Source organism: Carettochelys insculpta, chromosome 21 (assembly GCF_033958435.1).
Source record: "Carettochelys insculpta isolate YL-2023 chromosome 21, ASM3395843v1, whole genome shotgun sequence".
NCBI classification, from domain to species: domain Eukaryota; kingdom Metazoa; phylum Chordata; order Testudines; family Carettochelyidae; genus Carettochelys; species Carettochelys insculpta.
Window position 1 is genome coordinate 10206505 of NC_134157.1, and position 27952 is coordinate 10234456.

Here is a 27952-nt window from a genome sequence, read left to right on the forward strand (position 1 = left end):
AAACCACTGCACCCCCCACCCCCAGACTTAAACCCCTTGCAACTCCAAACTGCCTCCAGACTTAACCCCTCCTGCAGCCCAAAGTTGCCCCCAGGCTTAACCCTCCCCCCACAGCCCCAAACCACTGCTCCCTACACCAGGCTTAACCCCCCTTTGTAGCCCCAGACTTAACCCCCCCCAGCTGCCCCCAGACTTAAACGCCCCCACAGCTAGGCATGCCTACACCACAACCCCAGGGACTCAGTGGAGTTGCTGCCAGAGCCACACTGTGCCGAGCCACAAGGCTGCCTTTTAAAAATGGCATCGCTGTCAGCTCCGCAGGCCAAATTTTGGCCTGCAGGCCGCGTGTTGGACCACCCCTGCCTATAAGTATGCAATCTCCTCCCTTGCACCAAGGTTGAACTGCTTACCATCTTCTTTCATGCAATCCATACATCACTTACCCATTTAGATTTTCCTGGTCCTGCCTTTGTTCAGGGATCTGGACTTATTTCTCATGGTCCTGTGTGGCCCTACACTTCTGTGTTTTACAAGTGGTTTTGTAACACTGCCCTTCCTCATGTTGTGTCTAATTTTTGCCATGCTATAGCTCTTTTTGCAAGCCAGATGTGGGTCATTGAAAAGCTCAACATACAGGACATTTAGGGCCCACTTTTTGGCCTTCTTCACTGCTCACACAGCCTGCTTTGCGTTCAGTTTCACTCTTAACTCAATGGATACTTTTTCTTTATGACCATTTCCTTTTTCTCTTCACAGTTCCTCCCCCCGCCACACACATTTTCCCTTGGTTTTCCCCATTTCATCATCTAAAAACCTATGTCCCCACAGCAATCCATGGTCATTGGACACAGTTCTGCTCCTCTTGAGCTGCTGCCTGATCTGTTTCAAGAAACTTATCCTGTGCTGCATACATATGCTTCTCTTGCTGAACTTCCCCTTCACTTTCTGTACTTTAAATTTGTTTCTTGTAGGCAAAATTGCACGGGACATAGAAAATACTAGAAAGCCCAGAAATGCACCTGGTCTCCTGACCATGCTATAATCTGCGCATAAGGGAGGACGTGATGGCAATTTAAAGAAGAATGCATGGATTCTTTGCCTTGAGGATTTCTATTAAGAGTGTTATAAAATAAGCTCTTCCTACTGTCACATAGGAAAAGAACAGCCTACAGAGGTAGAGATCCACGTATAGACTGGGGTTAATACTAACCCAGAACTCTGTTAATGTCTTTGAGCATTAGAGACCCAAAATAAGCACAAAGTCATATTTTTATTTACTGTGCTGGTAAGAAAGAGGAAACCACTTTACACACATCAAGCCCCACTTTTTGTCTTGTGGCTGGAGCTGTGTTGAAAGCTGGCATCTGGCTCCACCTTTGTGAATAAGTTTCAGACAGTCTCTGTGCTTGTTGCCTCACAGCTTCCTCTTATGCTCAGCAGAAGCAGGAGAAGGACCCTGATGTCTTGGCGTGAGCTTCTTCCCCCTTCGCTGGTGATTTTAGCTGGGCTGATTGGGATCCTGTTGCTTTGTGTCACCACTAAAGATGTGCAGGACCCTCCCAGGTGCAAGGTAAGGAGTGACTCTCATAGAAGTGGGTTTAGGTTGGTGGATGGCTTGCAAGATATGCCAAGGTGAATGTTGACCTGAGTGAGCACAGACAATCTAATCTGGGCGCTCTGTTAAAGGGAGCCTGCCATTTTACTTTGCGTTTTACTTCCACCAGTTGCAGCATTGCCTCTAAATCATTAAATGCCTTGCAATGCTCTGTGAAACACGTTGTATTGCTAAGTAAATTAACTCAGTAGCAAAATTCAAGGAGTGCTTGCCCTCTGCAAAGGGCCAGAAGCATAAAGCTCACTCTCTGTAAAGCGCTCTGGCTTAAAGCACCTTGCAGCTGCAGCAAGGACTAGGATCAGCAAACTTACTTTTTGTACTGGGGTGCCTCACAATTCTATGCTGCTGTGTCTCTCAGCGTGGGCTTCTCAGAAACGGGATGCAGCTCACACCTCTCATGTCTGTGTAAAAGGCTGAACAGCAGCAGTCTGTCAGCAAACGCTGGTCTAGCTTCCAAAAGCCTTGATTGCCAATGGCAGGGTGACTGCTATAGCTATGATCTGAGGAAGTGGGTCTGTCACACAAAAGCTCATCACCTAATAAATTATTTTATTTTGTTAATCTTTAAAGTGCTACATGACTGCTTTTCTTTTCTTTTTCTTTAAACTCCCAGTGTGTGTCCTTTACAGTCCAGCCCTCTCCTGGATAGTTCAGGCATATTAAATCCATTGCCCCTCTCAGGGGATCAGTACACAATAGTTTGCAACCCTAACTGGAGTTATCCCCACAGTTCGGAACACTGGACTAATTTTGATAAATTGATAAAACGAGACTATTTAATGACAAGGAGATGGGGGTTTAATGAGCATGAGTATAAGGCCTTCAAGTCAGAAACAACTACAAGAGAAATGAAGCTAAAATGCTGTCTAATAGTTAACTTAGTAAACTAGACTTGGTTCAAGGTGAAATCTCTTATGGCATTTTTCTAGTAACATTGCTAGTGAAATGCTCAGACCAGGATCCTCTCCCAGAGGCCAAAGGCTGTTTGTCATCTTAGCTGAAAAGGAGAGAGATGGATGAGGAAAGAGAACTTGGAATGTTTTTGGTACTCACTTTTCTAGTCCAGCCCTCCTTTGAAATGCACATTCCTGAGGGTTACCCCGAGAAAAAGTGCATTCCTGCTGTGAGATTCCGGTCAAGGAGTCTGGTGGCAAAAGGATTCAGTGCTGTTGTTTGCTAAGAGGCAGATCTGTTTGTTTCAGCCCCTCTTCCTTGCCAATAACGTCTTTGAGAAAAAGGTTTATCCAGACTTGTTTGCTAAACATATTTCAGACCTAATTTCAGCTAATGATTATAACTTTACAGTTTCAAATTATATCTTATAAGGCATGGTTTGTACAAAGATTATTACTCTCACAACAAAAGGGCCCCCGGAGCATCTACACAGCTTTTTTTTGTCAACAGTTTCTGTGAACAAAATGCATTTTGTGTGTAGATGCTCTGCAAGTTTTGTCTACACAAATCTCTAGTATAGACATAGTCTGTAGAGTTTGTGCAGCCTGGCAACCCCACGATAACAAATCGAGGAAAAATGTGTCTACAGAGGCATTGCTATTTATGACTCTGGTTTCGCTTTTCAGTATGGCATCGTGCTGGATGCAGGGCCATCCCACACTACCCTGTTCATATACCAGTGGTCAGCCAGCAAAGAGAACAATACTGGCATTATCAGTGAATACAGCTCCTGTGCTGTGCAAGGTAAGATGCCTGTTTTGCTGCTGACGTATGAACACTTGTACTGGGTGGTGTTTCATTGCACAGTCCTTTCCCCTGACATACTCTTTTGCTTTTGATGATTACATGTTCTGTTCACTCCCTCTGGGATATCTGACATTGGGCCATGATTGGAAGACAGGATACTAGGCTAGATGGACCTTTGGACTGACCTAGCATGTCCGTTCTTATGTTTTCACTCTTCACAGAGGAATTATGAGATGTAAATAAATCTCCTACATATTAAAGACCCCGGCAGCTATTTCTGTTCTGTCTCATGACCGAAGCACCTGGTGGGAAATTAAGCAGAACTACCTGTTCCACTAGAACTATCTGAAGCATCTGAGAGGCCCATGTGTCTTGTGGGGAGTGGTACTGACTATGTTCATGGCATTGCCTCTTCACTGGTAACATGATCTCGTGTCAGTGGTGTGTGTTGGCTGTTTACAGGTAGAATAGATTTTTGGCTTGATAACAATTCAGTAGCTCATGCTGGGCTACAACAACTCCAAGGGCTCTGTACCAGTGGGAATAAGATTGCAGGATCAGTGCCTGATATTTGCAAGCCCCTCAGGCAAGTACCAGCTATCTAAGCTAAACATTGTGATGCTAATGATAAAGAAGCCCGTGCTGTCCGATCTTTCTGAATGGCTTCATAGATATATAGATCACTTTTCAGCTGGGAATCGCAAAACACTGCAAAAATAGGTGAACAATTTTGGCTTCCACTTTACAGCAGCGGAAACTAAGGCACAAAGTGCAGAAGGGACCTGCTGAAGGTGCCACAGTGAGTCAGTGGCACAGCCCGAGGTAGTAAATCTCCAGCCTGATGCATGTTCCATTAGCGCACTCTGACAATAGTGGCTATTGTCGGATTCACAAATCTACTGAAAATTATAAGTTCTTGTATCCACTTGTGGCAAGAGCACGTCTGTCTTGTATAGCAAAATTAGGTTTCTAGCCTTTTTTACTGCATAGAAGACTTCTTGGTGTCATCTTATCAGAGTCCTGCTGAAAACTGCCTCTAGCTAGACCACAGCAGCAACCAAGGTGTGAAATTCCACTTCCTTCGTGATTTGGCAAAGAAGGTGCGATCTTTCCCACCCAACCTCTCATATTCTTCAAGTGTGAAACTTGTCCAAATCACAATTATACCTATGTTTTTGTAAGTACTGTGTGACAGTTATCTGGCCCACTTACACGCAGTGCAGCTGAAATGCATCCAGGTAGTTGCTTATTTCCTCCACACAGCCATGTGCCAGTCACTGTGTTTGACCTGTTGCATCTGTTGTGCTGCTGAGCCATATTTACTTCAGTGCTTGTTGGGAAAACCTGAACAGCTATCCCACAGTGCCACAGCAGAGGCAGGAATGCTGGGCAGACACCCTGAAGCAGTACCATCAGCATATGGAGCAATGCATACTGGGAGGCCTTACTGCATGAGGCAGCTGGGAAGGAGGAAAGCTGGATGCAACAGACGTAGGCCCTATCTACACATGAACAAGTTACATGCAAATATCCATGTGTCAGTGAGTGGGAGAAACATGGTTATCTGAGTGTGAAGGCGAGGCCTGCTCTACAGACTTCTGCATGCATAGTTAGGCCTGTCAGAGGTATAATTGTTGGAAGACAGCTGTCTTGACAGAAGTACCTTGTGCCCTGGTTATACTAGGAAAAATAGCTTTTACCAATAGAGCTAGTCTTGCTCTGGGTGTGCGTAGTTTTACTGGGCTAGATGCATCCATACTAGGAGTACTTTGCTAGTCTAGTACACAGGAATGCTTATATCAGAAAAGCACTGCTATAGCAGATGCAGTCTGTGAATATAAAGGATAGAAGTTAGAGAGAGGTAGGTTAGTCTGGTAGGCAGGACATTAGCCCAGGGAATGGGAAACTCAGATTGAAATCTCTGCTCTGCCATGAGACTGTGGCCGTGAGCTAATCACTTTGTCTGTGCCTTAGTTCCCTCCCCCTACAATGGAGAGGATAGCCCTGGCCTGCCATACAGGCTGCTGTAAAGATAAATACTTAAGTCTGGGAGGTGTTGCTCAGATGCTGTGGTAATAGGGTAGGTACTTAAGGTGCTAGATGATCTGTAAACACAAACTGTGTTCAGATACAACAAGAAGTCCTGTGGCACCTTGGAGACTAACAGATATTTTGGAGCATAAGCTTTCGCGGGCAGAGACCTGCTTCATCAGATGCTGGAGTGGGACCAAAGGAGGGTCTAAATATAAATATATGGGCTCGTGAAAAGGAGGGAGTCCCAGTCAAGAGGAGAGCCAAAGCTGACAAGGTCAGATCAGTCACAGAGGATGTGGCCCATTACCTGCAACTTATGTGGAGCTGATAATGGGCCGCATCATCCGTGATTGAACTGACCTTGTCAACTCTGGCCCCTAGACTAATTAAAAATACTCTCTCTGAGTGACATACTTATACCCTGATACAAGCAAGTTAGGTACTGTCATCCTGACCTTAACTTATAGTGAGCATCTGTTACTGTTACCCCTTGGGGAATGTTTTTGTACCATTGGGATGTATCTGTGTGTTGTGACTAGCACTTCCTAGGAATGTATATTTCTGCAGCATCAGCCCTGTTCTTGCCATATTTTGTGAGCAGGTCCTGCCTCATACTCAGCTTCTTATACAAGGGCTTATGTCTCAGGTGCTTTTCCTACTACAGCCATATTATTTTATGGAGCAGCAGTAGCCACTCCATATTTGCAGTGAGTTTTCATTATAAGACCAATGATTTATTGGATTTAAAAAATTAAGTAGACTATGCTTTAGGACTAGATAAATCATTTCTCCCAAATGTGAAGAGGTACCAGAATTATGGTATCTTAGCAATGGAGATGATTAACAGAATCCAGAAAAATTGAATGTTTTTGTATGATGCTTTGTAGAAAAGAAAAATTGGAAAGAAGCAAGACTGCAGTTTACTGGAGGCATCTTCTCATAGGATTTAAGATTAGCTGATTCAGTTTTTACTGTGATCTGCCCCAGACTGCATGATGTGGTTCCAAGTAGCTTTTACTCAAGTTCTTTTTTCTGGTCCCAAATTCAACAAGTGTATTATGAGAGGATGGGAGCTACGAAGCAGTTCATGACAGTGCTGTGAATGCTTGGACTTGTTGATGACACCACTGGATTCCTTGGGGACCTGACTTCTGGGACACACCCATCTGCTGAAAGCTTCAAAAAGAATTTATTAACTACCTTTAATTTTTGAGTTTGCTGAATATACTGAGGAAGCTACTAACTAGGGCGACTGTATTTCCCTGTGTGAAATACGGGACTCCTGATAAAATTGGTTGGAGTTAAGTGAGTTCAATGGCAATCCATTACAACTATGCGGTACAAACATTCAGTATAATATTAAATTGATTGAGCACCCATTTGAATCATATACTGCATTACTGTACCAAAAATAGGTAAAAATTAAAAAATATACACCTATAATTAAGTGGTTATTGCTCTGTAGAAGTGCCTGCCTTGTCCTCATCTTACTGTCCTTCAGTGTGTGAGCTGGTAGTGTGTGAGAGAGACAGGTGCAGGAGCCAGAGTAGTGGACTGGGATATGTGGGTGAGCTGCTGGAAATCAGGGCTGTCTGTGCGTGCAGGAGGGCAGGAGTCAGAGATAGGGGTCAGGAGTGTGGACAGGAGTCTGGGAGTAGGGAGGGTGCCCTGGGGTTGGGTTCTGGAACAATGTAAACCTTTTCATAGGTTTTTAGCCATATAAAAAGAGAATGAATCCTACTAGGCCAATTTAACACCCCCTCCACATTTAAATTTCACTGGAGTTAGTGGATTTACCATAGATAAATTATGGTGTCTCTTTGTTTCCTAGTTACTGCCTTTGGGCCACCCCTTCGACCCCTGCTCTGCAGTCCTGGCCTAGCTAGCTCCTGTATTCTCCAGGGCAGGACCAGAATAAGATAAGGGCTGCAGCCTAATGGTTCGAATGCCCTTTCCCAAACAAATGTGAAAACTTGATGGAAATCACTTATCTGGAAATCCAACTCTAACTGAAAAGTCAAACAAACAAACAGGATCTATGATAAAGTTTGTCCAGTTTTTAATTTACTGTGCATCAATTAGTAAAGTAACACAGGATGTTTTGTAAAAATATATTGATCAGTTTTCAGATAGTTACAAAACTCCAGAAGAATTATGTTGTAGAAAGAATTGCTTCCCTTCTAAACCGTTAACGCCTAAGCAAAGTAGGGCAGCCACACTCACTACCCACACCCTATTTCTCCCATCACCTCACCTTTTCCTCCTGCTCTGGAAGGGCAGGGCGCTGAGGTTCTGCCTTTGAGAGAAGGTACAGGCAGAAAGAATGGAGCAGGGGTCAGCCTCCCCAAAAGTGGGGGTGGGGTTGGTCCTAGTAGGCATCCTTCAGTCTGCATAGACTATGGATCGCGCCCTTTAAAGTTTCAACTGAGGACTTCATTCACAGCGTCTATTGTGACTATGAAGACCCACACGAGAGTGACAGTCCTTGCTGCATCTCTTGCAGATGTAGTGGGTGTCTGGCAAGTCCTTAGTGTGCTTTCTGTGCGCTCGCTTCTCCTCTGCTAGCTGTCTGATCTTCATCTCGCCCTTCTGAAGGCCCTTGTGTAACCCCTGCCTCCATCTGCTGCGGTCGTCTGCTAGTTCTTCCCAGTTGTCCAGCTCAATGTCTACCTCTTTGAGGTCTCTCTTGCAGACATTTTTGTAATGCAACTGGGGGCGTCCGGGAGGTCTTTTGCCAGAGGCTAGCTCACCATACAGGATGTCTTTTGGAATCCTTCCATCATTCATCCTGTGGACGTGGCCAAGCCAGTGGAGTCGACGCTGCCTGAGGCGGGTGTGCATGGTTGGGATTCCAGCTTGCTCGAGGACGGCGGTGTTGGTCACTCTGTCCTTCCATGATATTCCAAGGATGCGCCTGAGGCAGCGCAAGTGGAAGACGTTCAGCCTCTTTTCCTGGCGGGCATACAGTGTCCAAGTCTCGCTGCCATAAAGGAGGGTGCTGAGGATGCAGGCTCTGTAGACTTGCATTTTGGTGTGAGTGTACAGCTTGTTGTTATTCCACACTCTCTTGCTGAGTCTGGACAGAGTTGTGGCCGCTTTTCCGATCCTCCTGTTTAGCTCAGTGTCCAACGACAGGGTGTCAGTGATGGTGGACCCGAGGTAAACGAACTCGTGGATGACCTCTAACGTATAGTTGTCAATGCTGATTGATGGGGATTCAGCAACATCCTGACCGAGTACGTTTGTCTTCTTTAGGCCGATGGTAAGCCCAAAGTCCTTGCACGCTTTGGAGAACTGATCCAGCAGTTTTTGAAGCTGGTCTTCTGTGTGAGACACTACAGCAGCATTGTCTGCAAACAGCATGTCTCTGATGAGGACTTCTCGCACCTTAGACTTAGCTTTCAGCCTTACAAGGTTAAACAGTTTCCCATCAGATCTTGTGTGCAGCAAGATGCCCTCTGTTGAAGATCCAAAGGCATGCTTCAGGAGGAGTGCGAAGAAGATCCCGAACAATGTCGGAGCAATCACGCACCCTTGTTTGACGCCGCTCCTGATTCTGAAAGCATCCGATAAAGTGCTACTGTGCCTGTGCTGGAAAGAGGGTGAGGTTCCACAGGATATGCACGATGCTAACATTGTAACGTTGTACAAGAACAAAGGAGACAGAAGCGACTGCAACAACTACCGTGGAATCTCCCTCCTAAGCGTCACTGGTAAACTGTTCACTCGCGTCATCCTTGGCAGACTCCAGAAGATTGCTGAGAGGGTGTACCCTGAATCGCAGTGCGGATTCCGCACAGAGAGGTCTACCGTTGACATGGTCTTCTCTCTAAGGCACCTGCAGGAGAAGTTCAGGGAGCAGAGAAAGCTACTCTACATAGCCTTCATCGACCTGACAAAGGTCTTTGACTTGGTCAGCAGGGATGGTCTGTTCAAACTGCTCCACAAGATAGGCTGTCCTCCACGGTTACTCAAGATGATCCAGTCGTTCCACGAAGACATGAGAGGAGCCATCCAATATGACGGGTTGGTCCAACTGCCACAGTTGCCTGAGCAATTTAAAAGGATCTGGGGCTCCTAGACCCATTCAAATTGCCTGGGTTCTTAGGCACTTTCCCTCTTTGCTCCCCATCCATCTGCAGGCCAAGTTGAGCCCTCTCCTGCTGCACCACAAATTCTTCATCCCGGGCTGTACCTCAGCGCATGCACTCCTTGCTGGAGCACCTTCACCCCATCTCACACCGCAGCCTCCTGTCCCAGTCTGGAGCCCCCCCATATTCTGAACCCATTATTTTTGTGCTCACCCCAGATCCTAGGGGACACCACAAAATCTAGTAGCCTTGGGCTGCAGACAAGTTAATCCAGCCCTACCAGCCCTCCTCCATGATCCACCTTCTTCGTGCCCTTCTTCCTGTCTCTGCTCCCTTCTGAGTCCTATCCCCCACCCTCCATGGGACTCTTCCAAACCTAGGATCACCCAGTTAACCCCTGGCCTGGGTCAAGCTGCCCTTTACTCCAGAGACTTGCCTGTTTGCTCTGCCTATGGGCTACCAAGCTAAGTGCAACCCTCCAGCAGCTGTCCCTACTTTCCCCTGAGTGGCTGCCCCCTGTTCCCACCATAGGGCTATGCCCTCCCTACCCCAATTCTATTACCTGCCAGCGGTCTTTGTGGCGGGGAGGGGAGGTATCTGAGGCATAGCCTCCTTTGTCTTTCTCAGGCAGTGTGAGCAAAGAGTGCGCAGCAGCTTGACCCCCTTGCCCCTCCTCCATGCCCCTCTCATCCCTTTGGGGGCTGCTGGCAACAGCATGTTTAAACAGTCTGTTTAAAGAGCCTGCCTGCCTCCTCCAGCCTCTCCAGCTACTCTTTAAACAGCCAGCCCCTGCTGCATAAGGAGCACTCTTTAAAATTCAGGTCCCTGCTTTGCAACATACAGGGCATTCAGCCTGTTTTTTAAAAAAGTTGGGATGCTTTCCAGGGAGCCAACAAAGGGACAGTCCTGGCTAAAATGGGATGGACGGTCACCGTACTATGAACCAGCTACCAGACTGGTGCTCATCTAGGCCCTGATTCAGGAAAGCACTTCAGTTCATACACAGCAACTAATAGCTTTCAGCAGCCCTGTGAGTTAATCTTGTCTCAGCCGTTGTCAAAATGTGGTAATGGAAAATGCTTCAGGCTGGAGATTTGGAGTCCCTGGCCCTGCCACTGACTTGCCGTGACAAGTTGTATAACCCAGTTGCAACCAGTGCAGGTGAATTGCATCCATACAACTTTTTCCTCCACACAGCCATGTGCTGTCACTGACTTTGAGCTTTTGCATCTGCTCTGCTGCTGAGCTATATTTATCCTGGTGCATGCTGGGAAAAGCTGAACAGCTTCACTTCAAGCATATGCATTTCCTGAACTGGGGCCATAGTCAGATTGATTTCAGCAGGCTCACCAACAGGGGACACCGAGGCAGTGGGTAGGGTGGTGGGGAAACTGCACAGAGGCCTGGTGTTTCAAAGGGGTGTGGAGTGGGGCCTCCACAGACCTTGCCCCCAGACCCACAGTGTCTGGACTTCAGTAGGCACATGCCAGTTCATATAACTATTCTGTAACAGTTCTAGATCGCCACTGTAACTGTAAACAATGTATACCTTATTAACCTTAGCGTTGGGGTTAGGTTACTCAGTTTAGACCTGTGTGGCATTGGCTAGTTATGTTAAATTAAAGTGGGATATTTGCAGTTCTGGCCATTTCATTCTAAGATAATGTACCTAAAAATATTATAATGAAAAGAATATAAGAAGTAGTTTGACAGCAACCGTGACTAATCATGGTTATTTCAGCCTTGCCAGCCCTACCCAGTCAAAAATCATGAGTCATGGCCCAAAGCCCTTGCAGTTTTAAACAATAATTTCTGAGTTCTTTTTATGTAACTCCTGCCATTTTAGCCTTTGGGGTCACATTTTCAAGCTTTTCCCCACAAGGATGTTGGCGAAAAATGTTGGCATTTTTACAGTAAAACCTGATATGATCACATAGTTGCATGCCTCCAGGAGCTGGGCTTTGCAATCAGGAGAGTTGCAAATGCTAAGCATAGATAGGGCCTGAGAGGAAGAAACACTGAGTGAGGAGCTTGTCTTCTAGCTGTTGTATAAAATGCTGTGAGTGCTAAGGGTGCTCTACACACCACAGTTATTTCAGAATGGGTGCTGAGTTTTGAACCATAAATTGAGCCCAGCAGGAGGAGAAGCAGTTTCTTATGAGCTGCTAGAACACAAAAAGCAGTGTGAGTGTTTAACGAGAAACTGTGCACATGACCCCAGTGCAGAAAGCAGGCAGCTTGTTTGGCTGTTCTGAAAAGACTCCCGTTGAAGAGCTCCATGAATTTTGCTTTAGCATGTCATTGTGCATGCACAGGAGACTGCACCAACCACTTCCTCCTGCCTCTTAGACAAGCTTCCTGTGCTACTGCTGATAGCAGCCACAGTGATCGTGTAGAAACCTCTCTTTGAACATGAGGAAGTGACTTCAGAAGAAAGCGGAAAACTTCAGCTCAGTCTTTTGCCTCCCTTCTGACTTCTCTCTCTCAGATCACTGGTGCAGGCTGTTATGCTAATAAATGTAGGTTGGTTGGTACCCTAGACTTGCTTCTGTGTAATTATTTGCTGTGGGTTGCATTTATCTGCATCCACTTTTTATCTCCGTCCATCATGTGTTGGCCATCCTTAGCAGCAGGTTTCTGGACTGATCTTATCAGAATCCATGGGAGCAGGGAGGGGCCGGTCAGACCTCCTGGTCAAGTCATTGGACCTAAGAGGCAGAGGTCAAAGCAAGGCTGGCTTGGGAGGAAGACTGGAATAGAATTAGGACCAGATTGGGCAGTCTGTTGCCATTATCAAGCAAGAGAGAGTTCCAAGCCCAGAAATGATAGTAAGCAGACCCAGATGCTGTTCTGCTGGTGAGGCTTACAGACCAACTGTGAGTACTACCAGACCAGTCCCTGGCTTGTGCATTGGCTGAAGCCTAACACAGGTGATTCATCACCTTGTAGATCTGCTGTAGGAAATCCTAAACTCTGCACAGAACTGCCTATACCTCAGAAGGTGCATGTATCTTGGTTGCTAATGGCTCCTCTACCCCACCCTGTTCTTATATTTCTTTTGGGTCCTTAGGTCTGGGAATCTCCAACTACTCAGGATCTCTGGAGGAAGCCGGGAAGAGCTTAAAGCCATGCCTCAGCCAGGCAGTGAGAGAAATCCCTGAGGAGCAGCATGGTCAAACCCCTGTCTATTTCGGAGCCACTGCTGGCATGAGGCTGCTGAAGTGAGTCAAGGACTCAGTTACCCATGAACGACCATTTTACCAACTAGCCTCCCCATCATAGATGGTGGGTGAAGCTTCTCCTGGGGGACACTGGGCCCCCTACCCTGTCTCCTCCAGATGAGGCCGCACCCTATTTGTTGCTCTCAGCCTCCTGGTGGTCCTCAGCTGGAGCCTGGCAACGAATGAGGGGAAGGGCTGAGAGCTCAATCAGAGCCCTGAGAGGGGAAGCGGGGAGGGGCTGGTTGAACTTTCAGCCCAAGCCAAGACCACAAGGAAGCTCTTGGCTTTGACTGGAGCTTTGAGCATGGAGCCCCAACCATGTCTTCCTGTGACCCCACCCATGGCCCCACCCTATTCTGTTCCTTCCTGCGTGGCTTCACCTTGATTTTGCCCACAGCTCCAGCCTCGTTTTGCCCTGCAGCACTACCCATGTCCCTCACTGACTCTGCCTTTCTCCCCAGAGGCCCTGACCCTGTTTGCTCCCCCTTGCCACTGTGGCACTGAGTTCAGAAAAGCGAGATCTCTTCTGGACTAGGGCCACGGTGGGGGTAGATATTCCCTGGGGCCCCGAATCCACCCATGTCCTTCCCCCTGGCAATGCAAGGTTTGCAGCAGCTCACTGTGCCTTATCCAGTGCCCAGGCTCCCTGTTCATTCCTGACTGCACTGGCCAGGTAAACCATCTTATGTACTTAGGTGGACCCCATAATCCAAGCGCATCCCCCAGCGTCACTGAGAGGGAGAAGGCACAGACCCTCATTTTGATGTGTAAGTCCCAGGGACTTACTAGCTCATGACCAGACAAGCAGTCTGTGCGAGAGCGGGGACTTGGATCTGGATCTCCCGGTTTCCAGCCATGTGTCCTTTCTAAGACTTTATGCTCGGCTTCCCAAGGGTGGAGTCTGCATGCTGCTCTCCAGCCACGTGAACAAGCTGGTGATTGGTGTAATTGATTAGTGCCAGCTATAGATGTTACACTCTTAGTCCACACCAGAAGCATTAAGGCTATTGCTGCTCAGGATTGTTCTTGGGCCCTTCATCAGCTAATGTGCTTCTTCCCTCTTTCCCCAGCCTCACCAGTCCTACTCTGTCAGATGCTCTGCTGGCTGCTGTAACCTCCACGCTGAAGTTGTACCCCTTTGACTTTCAGGGAGCAGAAATTCTGTCTAGTCAAAATGAGGGAGTGTTTAGCTGGGTCACTGTTAACTATCTCCTGGAGAACTTCATCAAGGTAAAGGCGGTAGGGTTGGCTCAGGACGCTTCTGTGGTGGCACATCAGGAGAACAGGGAGAACTGGGCTAAAGGAGTACATAGTAAGCAAGTGGAAATAAAGAAGGACCATTAGGGTTCTTCCTGTAGCGGGCTTCCTACGGAGTTTTTGAAATAGTTCTGAAACAATGCTTAAACTCTGTTACAGCTACTGTCTGCCTGGCCAGGGTGGAAGGCATCACTGTTACTAATGGATTAAAATAATGGCTGCCCTAGCATAGGGTTCTGCAGATGTGCAGTTGCTGCCATTTGCACATAGCTCCCCAAGGCTTAAAGGAAAATGTGCCCGGGTTTTAAAGACGTGTATGATTCTTACTAAACCTGGCCCAAAATTTCGGGGCTGTTTAAAACAAAAAACCCAAGATGGCTCCTCAGCCTGGCAGGTCTCGTTTAGACTGTGACCACCACCAGCTGCTTTCACTTTTGTTCCAGGTTGGTAAGTTGGTTTTCTCTGTTCAGTCTCATCTCTCGACTTGGCCAAGATAGCAAACAGAATTCATAGGCTTTTGCTCCAATATCACAGCCCTTTCGGCTCAGGTAAAATCTTTAGTTGTGGCAGTAGTGGGGCTGTGAGCAGCTCTGCCTTTGGCCAGTAGCGAGCAGTATTCCACCGAAATAATAAGAGGCATTTTTTCAAACTCAGTTACACAATCAGTATTTCAAGAGCCGCAACACATGTGAATACGAGATGGTCCTTAATAAATAATGTCCAATCTTACTTTTTATCACCTCTGTTTTAAGAACAGCGCACACACAATGATTTGTGCCAGTTAGAAAGCTGTTATCCCCATCTACAGGCTTTACCTGCTTCAGCTCCCAAATCCACCCCCGCATCCCCAAGCTTTACCTCCCATCCCTAAATCTGCCCCCCATCCCCAGACTTAAACCCTGGGAGACCCACACCCACCACATCCTGAATTAACTTGCCTTAGCTCACGCAGGTCCTCCATGGCTGCCAGTGCTTTCTTCTCCTTCTCACCGCAGGAGCACGGCTCCAGCAGGGCAGGCTCAGCTGCTCCTTTCCCCAGCTGCCCTGCCAGCTTAGATGCCCCCTGTGTGGGGCAGCTCTCCTACTGGCTTTCTCTTCCAGGCTGACTGCTCGGTGGCTCTGGAGGCTGTCGCCACTTAAACAAGAAGCTAATATCAGTTGGTTTAATGCAGGGCAACTGAATTTAGTATTTTTTGTTTGTGGTAGCCTCCAGAGCTGCAAGAGGAGTCAGCAGCAGCAGCGCTCAGAGCCACAAGTGGCTCCAGCGCCACAGGTTTTTGACCCCTGCTCTAGCCAGTGCATTGGTTTCCTTTCCTCTGTTCTCAGGCCTTGGATTTGAACAGAACTCTTTGCTACCATCTGGCAGTGCTGTACAAAGGAAGGCCTCATTTTTCCATGTTTTTACTGTCTGCAGTTCATAAAGCCATTGTTGTTTTATTGTGGAAAGCCGTTTTGTAAAAGTCACAGGTGGAGTCTGGTCACACTGACCCCAAATCAGTTGTCATTGTCCTACATGACAGACTAATACCCCAACGAGTCCTCCACAAAGAGCTTCTTAGATCATGCTGTAGAATGCAGTAAGAAAGCCCAAATCCAGGCACCATAATTAACCAGGTTCTTACAGCCATTCAGAACAGCAGCTACTACATTGACTCCACACGTCCTTGCTTTTTCTTGTGGCACTTTGATATAATGAATGCCAACACCAGCCAAATCTGCCTGTGCAAGGACAGGGGTGAAGGTGTAGGGAGAGCCACACAGAGGGGCATGTAGGAGCACCCACAGGGACCATAATGGGGCAGTACACCTCCCATGAGTCACTGATGTGTGCAGGAAGAATTGGACTGCAAAATGCTCCTGATGGGAGCATGGAATTAAGGTACTGGACTTTCGGTGGGGCCAGGAGAGAATTCTGTACAGTCTCTGTCAGGAGAAGTAGCGTGTCAAATCTTTACTTCTTTTGTTTATCTTGTTGACCCAGGAAGTAACATAGGTGAGATTATTCTGATCTCAGTGTTCATGTCTGCAGTGATTGTTAGGAAGTGATTGGAGGTAGTCCGATGCTATAAGTGGATTAACCTATTCAGCAACAATGCAGTGCTTAAATGAATATGCTGTTCAGTGAATCACAGTGATTTGTTAAAAGTGTTGGAATAATGCAGTAACTATAATGTACATTATTCCAGGGATTATTTTATCCAGTATTTGCTCAGCTCCAAAAATGATCCAGTCTTTAAGAACTCAACGTCAGCTGTAACTCAGTGTCCTCCTGCATGGGGTTGCGAGAGGCTGTACATACACAGCATGTGCCTTTCTCTTATTCTGTATTTACCATCCATCCCATAAACAAAACTACTTTAAGAACCTACCTGATGTTAACCAGTTTGTACTCCTCTGGCTACAAGTTTACCCCACAGAATGGCTGTGCTCCATAAATCACATTTCAGTGCAAAAACATCAGGTTCCTAGAGGTCTTGCTTAGGGGTTAAAAGTTGTGCCCATGTTCCAGTGGAAAGTTAACTTTGCTAGGTGCACAGGAAGGCTTTGGAAAACTCCATGGGTGACTGCGTATCATGTTAATGCAGGTACTGCCTATTACTGTCATTATTCAAACAGCTACCTCTGCTCCGTCTCCAGTACAGAAATAGCAGCCAGGGAACTAATCAGTAATTTGTGGCTGAGATGTGGACGGCAGGCAAATTGATGTTGGGGAAAAGGGGCATGGGCTGAATTAGCAGTGGCTGGTGCCCTGGGTGGTGGCAGGTATAGCAGTGCATTTCCCATTCCTCCCCATTCATAGCTCCAGAGCATCTGAGCGCACATCCTTGAAATGTGTGTGAGGCTGTAGTTTTTATCTACTTCTCTCCTTGCCTTTTGTCTAGTATGGGTGGAATGGACAGTGGAGTCGCTCCAGGAAGGGAACAGTCAGCGTCATGATCATAGGAGGAGCCTCAACGCAGGTCACTTTCGAAAAAAGGAGCATCGGTCCTGAGAACGAGGTGACACTGTGGCTGTATGGGCAAGCACACCAGGTCTGCACCCACACTGCCAGGTGTTACGGCAGGGATCAGCTACGCAAGAGCCTGCTGTTGAAAGCCATACAAGTGAGTGCAGCATGCTTGTATGTTTCATGGCTGCTTCAGTCCTATAACATTAGATGGCTATCACTCAAAGCAGTATGTGTGCATAGGCAGATAAACCTCAGAGGTGTGCGTAAAGAACTGTTTCAAGGGGAGTGCCCTAAAGATCGGCTCTAGGTGTGGTATTGTTCAACATCTTATTAATTACCTGGATAAGCAAATTTGCAGCAAATTTGCACCCTCAGCAAAGTTGCAGATGTCACTAAGCTAGAGGGTCAGGTAAATACATTGGAGGGTAGGGATAGATCCAGAGCGACCTGGGCAAATTGGAGGACTCAGCCGAAAGAGATCTGTTGAGGTTCAACAAGAACAAGTGCAGAGACCTGCACTTAGGACAGAAGAATCTCAAGCATTGTTACAGGCTGGAGACTGACTGGTTAAGTAGCCCTGCAGTAGAAAAGGACCTGGGGATTACAGTGGATGAAAGGGTGGATATGAGTGTAATGGCATATTGGGGTGCATTAGGAGGAGCGTTTCCAGCTGATATATAGCAGTTATTATTCCCCTCTATTCGACACTTGTAAAGCCATATCTGGAGTACTGCATCCAGTTCTGGGCCCCCCAGTATAGAAAGTTTTGTGGATGCATTGGAGAAGGTCCAGTGGAAGGCAACAGAAATGATTAGGCCTGCTGGAGCTGAGCCTGCCCTGCTGGAGCACGTGACCTACGAGGAGAGGGTGAGGGATTTGGGCTTACTGAGTTTGCAGAACAGAAGACTGAAGGGTGATTTCATCGCAGCCTTCTACTTCCTGAAGGGGGGCTCTAAAGAAGATGGAGAGAGGCTTTTCTCAGTAGTGACAGGTGGCAGAACAAGCAATGGTCTCAAGTTACAGAGGGGGAAGTGTCAGCTGGATATTAGGAGAAACTGTGTCACTAGGAGGTTGGTGAAGCATTGGAATGCATTACCTAGAGAAATGATAGAATCTCCAACCTTAGACATTTTTAAGTCCCAGCTTGACAAAATTTGGGTTGGAATGATATAGGTAGGGTTGTTCCTGATTTGGGCAGTAGGCTGGACTTGATGACCTCCTGTGGTTCCTTCCAACCCTGGAATTCTATGATTCTATGTTTCTGGTATGCATAGAATGCCTCTGGATGACCACAGGCATATGCTTAGGGTCAGAAGGAGTAGATTTTTATCTTTAAATATTGATGTCATTGTATCCACACAAATTGACAAAAATATTTCCATCAATGATCATTGAAATTTACGGATAGTGAAGATAAGAAAAATGCTGCTTAGGAACTCACTAGAGTTTGATTGAAGGAAGATATTTATTTTGTATATTTGGATGTGATGTTGGCAGTTCTTACTTTTAACAGCTATAAAGTTTTAACTTTTTTGTGTCTCATCATCTGTTATCACTAAATAAATAATTATTGTCTCTCCCCCCTAATTTCCCGCAATTGTGAAAACTGAAATAAATAAAAATAGGAAACATGCTTAAATAAACGGTCACGTTCTCTATAAAAATGATATATAGACATTTAGTTCTGCCAATGTAAGCTACTGGGTGTGGTTCACTGTCCCTTGTAGACTAACAGATATTTTGGAGCATAAGCTTTTGTGGGCAAAGAACTGCTTCATCAGATACATGAGTGGGGGATCCAGAGGAGGGTTTAAATACATGGGCTTATGAAAAGGAGGGAGTCTCAGTCAAGGGGAGGGCCAGAGTTGACAAGGTCTGTTCAGTCATGGAGGATGTGGCCCATTGTCATGCATTAATGTGGAGTTGTGAACATCAAGAGAGGAGAAATCGGGTCAATTCAGTCAGGGAGGATGTGGTCCGGTGTTAGCCGGTGGCCAGGTAATGTGCGGTGAGGTACTCCCCTGGGTCCTAAGCAACCCAGTTTTTTACTGTTAGAGCAGGCAGCTCCTAGCACACTCACCCACGGCCAGGCTGTAGTAACCAAACGGTTAAAGTTCTTTTGTTGTGCCAGCTGTGTTGCAGTGACAAAAGGGTTAACAAAATAGTTAGGCTCAGAGCTTAACTAGTTACAAGTTTATTTAAGCTACAGTTATAAGCGTGCGGTTACAAAAGGCTATTGTTTACTTCTTATATGCTAGCAAAGTACAGGTGTTAACAAGTTACGTTACAATCCAATACAAAGATATCTGTTACCATCTAACACAATGATATCTTGGCACAATGACATCTAGTTACAGAGCTCTAATTCTTTAGCTGTGCACAAAAAAAAGTCAGAGACCTAGCATGGGTGTATCTTACCCTCTCTGCGTCTCTCGATACCAGCGTAGCCAAGCCGGATCGGTCACTCAATTCCGCGGAAAGACGAATACGAGGTTGGGCGTCCCCAGTAGTGGACCTCGGGAGGCAATCACCTGACCCAACCAGCAGGTAGTTGGTTGAAATGCACTCAAAGTTAGAGTTCTGCTGGACCCATCTTTTATACCCCTTTTGGGTGGTTATGTATTCTCTTTCTTATCTATGGTGCCAGATCATACTGGTCTGTCTTTGTGACTCCAGTTTGTTACAAGGGCATTTCTACTTAGTTTGCACTTGTAAGACAAGAGATAAACAATTTAGGAGTACAGGACATTCTTTTGTGCGGGTGGGGCACGTCCCCTTCTGGGTGATTGTGTGTGTGCATCATATTGATCAATGCCAGCTGGGGTGATTTCTGAGGGTCCCCCCCCCCCATGTTGACAGTCTGGCCTGTTAGCCTTCTAGCTGTACTTTCTGCTTCTCAGGGTCACGATAAGCCAGCATATCTGGGCCTCAATGAGGGCATCAAAGACTGTGCTGTCAGCAGCCATTTCCATGCCCTGTGTGCTCCTCAGGTGGCGGGTGGGGGCAACGAGCAAGCTGGCTTGTAAGGGGGAGACTCTGTCTGGCTACACCCGGTTTCAGTAGCTAATGTGAAGGTGTCAACATCAAGAGCAGAGAAACTGCTTTTGTAATTGGCCAGCCACTCCCAGTCTCTGTTCAATCCTTGGTTGCTGGTATAAAATTTGCAAATGAATTGCAGCTCTGCAGTTCTCTTTCGAGTCTGTTTTTGAAGTTTTTTTGTTGCTGGATGGCTACTTTTAAATGTTAGAGTGTCCAGGGAGATTGAAGTGTTTTCCTACAGGTTTTTGTGTTACCATTACTGATGTCTGAGCTGCATCTCTCTTTAGTTTCATTGTATTTTGTCTTCATTTGAAAAGTCCTGGTCAGACCCCAGCACCGTCTTATGCTCTATGTTCTCCTGTTTTATCCTCTGCCTCTAGGACCATGGCTGTGTGAGAAATGTGTCCAATCCTTGCTGGCCTCTCTCATATTCCCAGGAAGTTCAGTTCAGTTCGTTGCATAGTGGGCCCTGCACTGCAAGTAATGCCTCTTTAAGAACACCTACCTCTGAAGATGTGTTTCATGTTACTGGCTCCAGCAACTCTTCTGCCTGCAGAAAACTCATGGGAAGTTTGTTCAACTCCTGCTTGCTTTGTGGCTTCTCACAGTGTTCCCCAAATCAACTTTTCCAAGCCAATATAACTAGATTTCAGGTAAATTGTCGATTACATTAAGGTGCGCTTTATGCTTTATACACGATCATCCTAAGAGACATACCAAGGTCAACAGCTAATAAATATTGTAAGATTAACTGGTAATAGTATTCTGCTCTGTGCTGGGTGGGACTAGATTTGTGTTGGGTAGTGTGTGAATGAGTCCCTTTCAACTGTGTATCATAGGGTGTACACTTATAACAGCAACAGATTCTTTTGTAGCTCAAGTGGTAAGGGTTTGCAGGCAAGCCAAGAGACTGAGGTTCCAAATAGTGATAGCTTTCTGGTTAGAGACAACTCTCAAGTGTCTAAGTTGGCATGGGTTTAATGAACCAGATAGCCATCCTAGGTGTCAGCGTGGGTTACTTATGAGACCTCTAGTTAGAAGGCTTTGGCTTCAAACACCAGAGCCTTGTGGTGTCTGACTCTGCAGTGATATACCAGAGTGTGGATGCTATGGCTCCTCTGGCACTTTCTAAATATAATGTAGGCAATAAGTTTAATTTCTGCCCACCATCCCCTCTCTGAACCACAGGTCTAGTATCCAGAATCATGTGGCAGCCAGGGCAGAACTTACATCTGCTGCAGCTATGTACTGCTGGTACCTCACTCCTCTGTCTGCAGAAAGCTTTTAGAAAGTTGGGGCATGAAAGATGCTGGTCTGTGACTAGGAGCTACCGTCACATATTTAACACACAAGCTACAAAGGAAAGTCATTCAGCTTAAGAGCTGGAGGATCAGATTAACAACTTGTGACAGTCTCCTCCAATCTTTATGAAGATTAGCTTATGAATATAAATATGCAAAACTCAGAGATGCATTAGACAGAATACCTCATGTAACCTATCAATTTTAATGTTTCAACTTGCTGGGTTCATATATTTTATTTTGGTGCATGCATTATTCTTCTATGTGTGGTCAGAAATATGAAATATAAGTCTGTTTATAGTTCTAAATGTGCTGATGGGAGCCATTACTCCTGCCCTGAGCTGTAATGACTGGGTGATCAACTCAACAATTTGTAAAAGTCTCGTTTGTCTTGTAAGTTGAGAAGGCGGTTGGTGCTAGAAAGACACATGAACATACCACCTAGTACCAAAAGCCATTTTGATCCAATGTTTTACCATGGGAAGGGGTGTTTTCAAACAAAGGTTTCCTGCCCATTGGAAAGTCTGGTTAAGCAAAAGGAAGCTACCAGTTTTGGTTTTTAGCCTGCCTTGGAATTTGCCTGATACATCCTAAGAAAAAACAAAGAACTATGAAAGGCTATTGACCCAAATCAGAGGAAAATAACAGCTCTGATTTGAAGATTTTACCTGACATGAGAACAGCTCCTTAGGCTAAGAATCTTAGGCCGTGTCTGCACTAGCCCTCTTCTTCAAAGGGGGCACGGAAATGACACAGACCGGGGAATATTAATGGGGTGCTGCCATGCATATGCCGTGCTTCATAAGCGTAATGGCAGCCACAAGAATTTTGAAGGGGCTAACTCCAAAGTGCTGACAGGCAGTCTAGCCACGGGCGCTTCAAAATACGTGCCCAACTTTGAAATTCCCTTACTCCCAAAACAAATTTGGAATAGGGGAATTTCAAAGTTGGGAGCACATTTTGAAGTGCCTGCGGCTAGACTGCCTGTCAGCACTTTGAAGTTAGCAGCTTTGAAATTTGCCTTGCTGCCATTTTGCTAATGAGGCACTGCATATGCAAGGCAGCACCTCATTAATATTCTCTGGTCCCTGTCATTTCCATGCCCCCTTCAAAGAAGGGGGCTAGTGTAGACACAGCCTTAGTGAAGTTAGAACTAGCTGGGTGCTTTCATTACAATTTAGTAACTTGTTTTGATCTATCTGTTTTCACTTATAACCACTTGAATTCTACTGGTTAGGCTTAATAAAAACTTTTTGTTTATGATCAAGCTCAGTATAAGTATTTACTACCAGGGGAGCACCACTGTGCATATCTCCATTTCATTGATAAAGGGGGCTTACCTGATGAGCCTTCTCTGTGTAGATTTATTTGGGGTTTTGTTCCCTTTTGGGGTTTGGTTTCCTGAATGCTGTGCCCTAGAACTGCATCATCCTAGAGCTGAAACAGGTCAGTGTCTGCATTGCTCTACACGGGGGTAGTAACCCAAACTTTCTGGGTGAGGCAAGAGGATCTGGCCCACCAGGTGGTGGGGAGCCTTAGATAGCAAGAAACAGGTATCAGTGGCATGATCAGCACACTGGAAACAATCCCAAGGGGTTGTCTGTGACCACACCCTGCCACACCAGTTACCTAACTCCTGGCTCAGGGAGCTCCACCGGACCCTTGGTGCAAAGGGTGTATTGGAGGCATTTCAAGGCAAGAAGTGTGTCCAGGATGATTTTGCGTCTCAGTGATTCCCTGCAGCTGCAAGCCCCAGTGGGGGTTGGGTGCTCAGGAGCACAAAGGATGTACTAGTCTGTGCTAAAGGCCAGAAAAGCAGCTTCCCAGAGACATTTCTATGACTTGCCCCTTTGGGCAGTAATTGGGATCAGGTGTAAAGAGTTCTGCTTGATCTTCTGGTGCATGTCATGGGGACAGTTCTCAAATACAGATGTGTTGGGAGAGAATCCTGGGAATGTGCCAGGTGAGCTCTTACGCTGCTGTCTTCATTTATTTCTTCTACAAACAGGCCGAATTTTCTCATGGTTATTTTTGCTGTTGTTCTAGGTGACTTCTGAGGCTCTGGACCTTGTGAAGAAGATGATGCCTTCTGGTGACCTTGGCCAGGCAGCTGACTTACTCTGTGGCATGTCTATGGAAGAGGTGAGCATAACAAGTCCTGCTTGGTCCTGCTGGGCCAGATGTCCCAGGGCTGTGCACCCACCACCAGGGCTGGGCTTCCTAAGAGTGTCCAGGATTTGTGCCAAAACCAGGATCAGCAGAAGAGCTAGATCATCTGAGGGAGCTGAGATCCAAGTCCCTCTCCCTGTGCATCTCACTTAATCTAGTGCTCCTTCCTCTGTATTAAGGAGTGGAATGGGGGATGCCCACTGGCCCTCCTGTAGTTTACATACTTATGTGGTGTCTCCTGTTACTCTCCTTTCCAACCAAAACAATCCTCATCCTCTTGCTCTTTTCCACATAGAATGCCCCATGGCCTGGGATCCCTCAACACAAAGGGGACACACAGAGATCCTTCCAGGGGAAACATATGGGGCTTTTCTTTGAAAGACAAACACAAATGAAGTGTAAAGTGATTTAGATGAAGGAGGATCTCTCCATTCCCTCAGGGTGAAATAAAAGCCTCCAGCTTAGCAGGCTGAAAGATGCATTAATTTCATAGACATAAATAAGACTGGAGCATAAGCATTCCTAAGCATTGCTGCCATTCAGCAACCTGCAGCACAGAGCAGCAAAGGCTGGATTTAACCACACTAGGAGAATTCAGAAATGCAGTTAGTGACTATTTACTTGTCTGGCTCCTTTTGCAAATGCTGTTAAGCTGAGCAAGATATCCCGGATGAGACCAGACAGACTTGCTGATCACTGTTCCATATCTACCTTCATCTATGATCTCAGTACGCGGGGATTCCAGTTCAACTTGGACAGCTCAGGCCAGGTTACATTCCAGGAAAAGGTCAGTAATACAGCATGTAATGCTTTAGATGATGGAAGGATCTGCGGGGAGTTGCTAACAAAGTCCTCTCCCATGGCTGCGATACAGGTTGTACCCTCCTGGTCCAGCACCCTCAGGACCTGACCTGTCCTGAACCCAGGAATTAGGTGGACCTGGGAGGTCAGTGCTGGCTCTGCTCCTGCCCCTGGCTGCCAGGCTCCTCTCCAGCAGCAGCAGAGGGGCCAGCATTCACTGAGCAGAGACTGTGTGCGGGCGCTCAGTGGGAGAGGTGCCTCAGGCATTGAGGAGGCACTCAGGGCTGTGGAGGAGTTCAACACTAGGAGAACTCCGAACCCTGCAGCAGCTGGGCTCTGTGCTCAGACCCTACCTGTCCTATGCCCACAGCCACCCTGCCTGTGCTCCTTGAGCAGTACTCCAGTTACCGCTCGGTCAGTGCCAGCTTCTCTGCTGCCATGGGCTGTGAAGGTCCGCATTGGCCACAGCAGAAGAGCCGACATTAACTGAGCAGAGGTGGGAGGACACTTGGAGGAAGAGGTAGGGTGGATGTGGTGCCCCAGGAGTACACTCCCATGGGCACGCACCAAGCCCAGTGGTATCAGGCTGCACACCTGCCCCCCACCAGCAACTGCTGGACTGCACTCCTAGCCTCCAGCTGTGGGACTCCACAACCACCCTGCCTTGTCTCTGAAGCATCCCCATCCCTGCTGCTCCCAGTTCCTCTCTCCGTGCTCCCTGAGGTTGCAGCTCACTGGAAGTTCTGGGGGAGCAGAGGAGGAACTGCTGAGTGGGTGGCTGGCTTTTCCCAAAGAGTGCTCCAGCCCAGCCCAGTATCACCCACGGGGGTTCTGGATCACAGATGGAGCTGGACAGTAGTAGTCTGGACCATAGAGGTTGAACCTGTATCTTACACAGATGCCGTCATTTCTGGCTGGCAGCAGTTCCTCCCAGGCAAAGGCAGTGGGGAAATATAATTCAGATAAAATAAGAAATGAGTCCAAACATTCAGAACCTGAACTGTGCAGCTGTACTTCAGTGAAATACTTTTATAAGATAAAGTCTCTCGTATGATAAACAGGACTGTCAACTATACCACAGATAGATGATAATCTCCATCAGTCCCTGTTGCAAAACTTGACAGACACCGCAAAAGAATGAGTCAAAATTCCAACCCTAACGTTGAGGAACTAGCCACCTATTAGAATGCAATGTCTTGGGGGCAGGGGGACAGGACACCACTCCAAGTGGTAGGTCAGGGCAGGTGGCCTGGACACCATTGAATACTAAGGGCAAAAGGACATCTTCATGGGGTTTCTGAGGTAAGAGATGAGCCTGAGCCAAAACATCCCAATCTGTTTCTGATTTCTGAACGCCTTGCAAAGCTGGGGAGTGTTCACATCTGGAGAGTGAGTGTAGTTGGTTACCAAGCCTGGGGCCAGCTGTGAAATTTGATTTGATTCTGACTCCTCTGAGGGCCAGAGGTGATTGGTTAGATGCATCTTTAAAAAAAAAAGTCTCACTTCTGCCCTGCCTGCCTTTGGCCAGGACTGGAGGCAAAAGTGCCCTTCAGGAATTGGTAGCCTCTTGAGAAAGCCTGGTCTTTTGCGCCTTGCAAAACTTGGAGACCAAAGAAACTTGGAAACAATTCATTAGGTTTTGAGTCTAGGTGTTCTGATATCTGTCTGAGCCTCCAGCCACGGGCTTCAGCTGTCTCTTGACCCCTGCCACACTTCTTCATCATTTGTTGTTTTGTTTCACTAGGTTGGTAACGCATCAGCTGGCTGGGCTCTTGGATACATGCTGAATCTGACCAATGCCATCCCAGAGGAGAAGCCAAGCTCCCTGAAAGGGATTGAGTATGGAGTCTGGCCCTTACTCTTCATCCTCTTTGTATTGATGCTCACTGGCTCTTTCGCACGCATCGCATACCGTGTCATGACCAAGGACGATGGGCAGGACGCCATCTTGGAAGAAGTCTGATTATTGTCAGCTCTCAGCAAGGGCAGTCATAGGATAGAGAGTGAGAGTGCTCAAAGGAGTGTCTGCCTTGAAGAGACAAAGGAGTCTCTTGTGAAATTCCTGAGACTTGGTGGGCTGCTACGAAACGGCAGTGTTTTAAATAGAGATCCTGGAATTTGTTCTGCTGAAAATGTGGGGTGGCTGTTATCTGGCATGGTGCATGCTGTCCTGGAGCAGGGAATGAGAGATGCTGTACAGCTATTGCAGGAGTGGCAGAAAAAGCTCCTTCTTGGTTCATTTTTTGCATCAAACCACTTCTCAAGAGGCAAACAGCCATTGTCTGGGACAGTACTCAATCAGCTGGGCCTCCCCCCGCCAAGCCAAACAGACTGAAAGCATTTAGTTTACACTGATGCCCTAGAAAGTACTGGGTAACTAGCCCTGAAATCTGGGTACATGCTGGTAGGTTGTTCGTTGTAGTTCTGACAAGACATATCCCAGTGGAAGAGATTTGGATTTCAGTCACTCGCAGAGATACTATGGGGTATCTCCTTGGACGCCAGTTATTCAGATTTTGCACCTTGGTGGCTGAAGCAGAACCAATTGGAAATCTGGCCTTGTGCTCTTTTGAAAGTCTGACCAAGCAGAACCAGTAGCAGTTACAGGCAAAGTAGCTTTCTGAACATGCCTCAAAGTGAAGCTACGTGGGACACTAACAGGTTGTTAGCACAACAGTTCTAGAAGGACAGAATGAAAATGTGTTCAGAGTGAGAAAAATTTGCTGTGGAAAGTGCTGTCCATGCCCGGAGAAAAGACCCTCTATTCACTGATGGAGAACTGAATGTCCTTAAAATTCAGCTGTAATATATCTGCTAATTCACTTTCAGCTTCTGCTTATATCAGTCCTGGTAGTAATTGTCTGTTTATTTCAGCATCTTAGTTTTAACAAAGAAAATGTCCTTGTTCGTTTTCCCACCAGCCTCATTCTTCCTTGTTAATAGGAATCTTCAAAACAAATGATCTCATTTTCCAGCTTTGATGGTGTTTTGTGTATTGGGGTAGCACCTTGAGGTTCCAGTCAACACCAGACCTCACTGTGAAAACACATAGGGTATGTCTACACGGGCACAAATCTTCGACATAGCCATGCTAATGGCCCTTTCGAAGATTACTAATGAGGCGCTGAACTGAATATTCAGCACCTCATTAGCATTAGGATGCTTCTGGCCACGGTGCTTCGAAAGCGTGTTTAGACTGCAAGAACTTTGGGATGAACTGACTCTATGGCTGTGTCTACACGGGCACAAATCTTCGAAATAGCCATATTTTAAAGATTACTAATGAGGTGCTGAACTGAATATTCAGCGCCTCATTAGCAATAGGATGCTTCCGGCCGTGGTGCTTTAAAAGCGCACAGCTCGGCGCAGCTACACGGGGTTCCTTTTTGAAAGGATCCCTCACCTTTCAAAATCCCCTTATCCCCCTCACTGAATGGAATAAGGGGATTTCAAAAGGTGCGGGTCCTTTCGAAAAGGACCCCGTGTAGCTGCACTGAGCTGTGCTCTTTTAAAGCATCGCGGCCGGAAGCATCCTATTGCTAATGAGGCGCTGAATATTCAATTCAGCACCTCATTAGTAATCTTCGAAATATGGCTATTTCGAAGATTTGTGCCTGTGTAGACACAGCCATAGAGTCAGTTCATCCCAAAGTTCTTGCAGTCTAAACACACAAGAGAGACAAAAGATGGGAGGGGACACCGGGGCACAGAAGGTGAAGTGGCATGCCCAAGATCCCACACCTGGTCAGTGGCAGAGCCAGGAATAGACGTCA

General features: G+C 46.7%; 1 protein-coding gene across 2 annotated transcripts; it reads left to right on the plus strand.

Moving 5' to 3' along the window:
• The first annotated feature begins 286 nt into the window (after positions 1–286).
• On the plus strand, positions 287–27410 carry LOC142023927 (ectonucleoside triphosphate diphosphohydrolase 2-like). Of its 2 annotated transcripts, none has more exons than XM_075015376.1 (11): positions 287–369; positions 972–1174; positions 1438–1570; positions 3196–3313; positions 12512–12662; positions 13733–13892; positions 16802–17023; positions 20289–20561; positions 23256–23351; positions 24031–24165; positions 25924–27410. In XM_075015376.1, exons 3-11 carry the CDS (start codon positions 1460–1462, stop codon positions 26140–26142), a joined length of 1485 nt encoding a protein of 494 aa, XP_074871477.1. In that variant the 5' UTR covers positions 287–369; positions 972–1174; positions 1438–1459; the 3' UTR covers positions 26143–27410. The 2 variants fall into 2 exon arrangements, with proteins under 2 accessions (XP_074871477.1, XP_074871480.1); XM_075015379.1 differs by having other exon boundaries at positions 1441–1570.
• Positions 27411–27952: the final 542 nt, after the last annotated feature.

Bases quoted from the DNA above. Each gene is read 5' to 3' on its own strand.
- LOC142023927 (XM_075015376.1), top strand. From the start codon at position 1,460: ATGTCTTGGCGTGAGCTTCTTCCCCCTTCGCTGGTGATTTTAGCTGGG. The intron at 3,314-12,511 runs GTAAGATGCCTG...TTGGGTCCTTAG, and splicing joins CAGCTCCTGTGCTGTGCAAG to GTCTGGGAATCTCCAACTAC. The intron at 17,024-20,288 runs GTGAGTGCAGCA...CTCTGCCTCTAG, and splicing joins TGCTGTTGAAAGCCATACAA to GACCATGGCTGTGTGAGAAA.